Raw genomic sequence first — 770 nt, forward strand, 5'->3', positions numbered from 1 at the left:
CCCCCGGGTCGTGAGGATGGGTTTGCTTCGTGCAGGGGGTGCAGGAGGGCTCCCCCAGGGAGGCACTGGGAGGGGTGAGGTGGGAGGTGAGGGTCTCCAGGCTAAGGTGAGTTTGCACTGTGTCCCCAGAAGCTGCGGCCACGCCGGAGAAGTGCTGCTTCAACTTCCAGACGAGAAAGATCAGGAGAGACAACATCCTTGCCTGCTACCCCACCAGCCCCGAGTGCTCGCACCAGGCTGTGATGTGAGTACCCTAAACCCAGCCCTGGGGTCGGGTGAAGCCCCTCTAGACCCTGTCACACCCTGTGCTTTGCTTCGGCGGCCCCAATCCTGATCCTCTGTGCCTCCGAGCCTCTTGGAGGCACTCAGCACTCCCACCTTCCCTGCTAACCCTGTCTTCTCTCTGTCCCAGCTTCAGAATGAGGAATGGGAATGAGATCTGTGCCCAGGCAAGCAAGCCCTGGGTGAAGAGGTACCAGAGGAGCTTCCAAGTCAACTCCTTCTCCATCCCAAGCTAGCGGGGCAGCTGGAGGCAGCGTGGGCCATCCCTCCATGGGGACAGGACACCCTGAAGGTGAACCCTTCGCAGAGGTGGCTGCCAGGACACCCCTTTTGGATCTAGCACCCATCGTGCTGTGGTGAGCCTCACCACCTCCCTGAAGGCAAAGAGCCTTTGTCACCCCTGGCACCCCACCGGGATGGGGTGTGCCAACTCCGTGGGGTGCTGGGGTCCAGACCTGCTGCCGGGCCCTGGCAGCAGCAGTGGGGTG

The 770-nt window shown here is 62.3% G+C and overlaps 1 protein-coding gene across 1 annotated transcript in view; it reads left to right on the forward strand.

Annotated features, from left to right (window-relative positions):
• LOC103777282 (C-C motif chemokine 4-like) overlaps positions 1–518 on the forward strand; it is a 691-nt gene extending 173 nt beyond the window's left edge. The window contains exons 2-3 of the mRNA XM_008944830.1: positions 130–244; positions 413–518. Coding sequence (XP_008943078.1) covers positions 130–244; positions 413–518 — 221 coding nt within the window. The remainder of the gene's footprint in view (positions 1–129; positions 245–412) is intronic.
• Positions 519–770: the final 252 nt, after the last annotated feature.

The sequence above is a fragment of the Merops nubicus genome, unplaced genomic scaffold (genome assembly GCF_000691845.1).
Source record: "Merops nubicus isolate BGI_N331 unplaced genomic scaffold, ASM69184v1 scaffold20577, whole genome shotgun sequence".
NCBI classification, from domain to species: domain Eukaryota; kingdom Metazoa; phylum Chordata; class Aves; order Coraciiformes; family Meropidae; genus Merops; species Merops nubicus.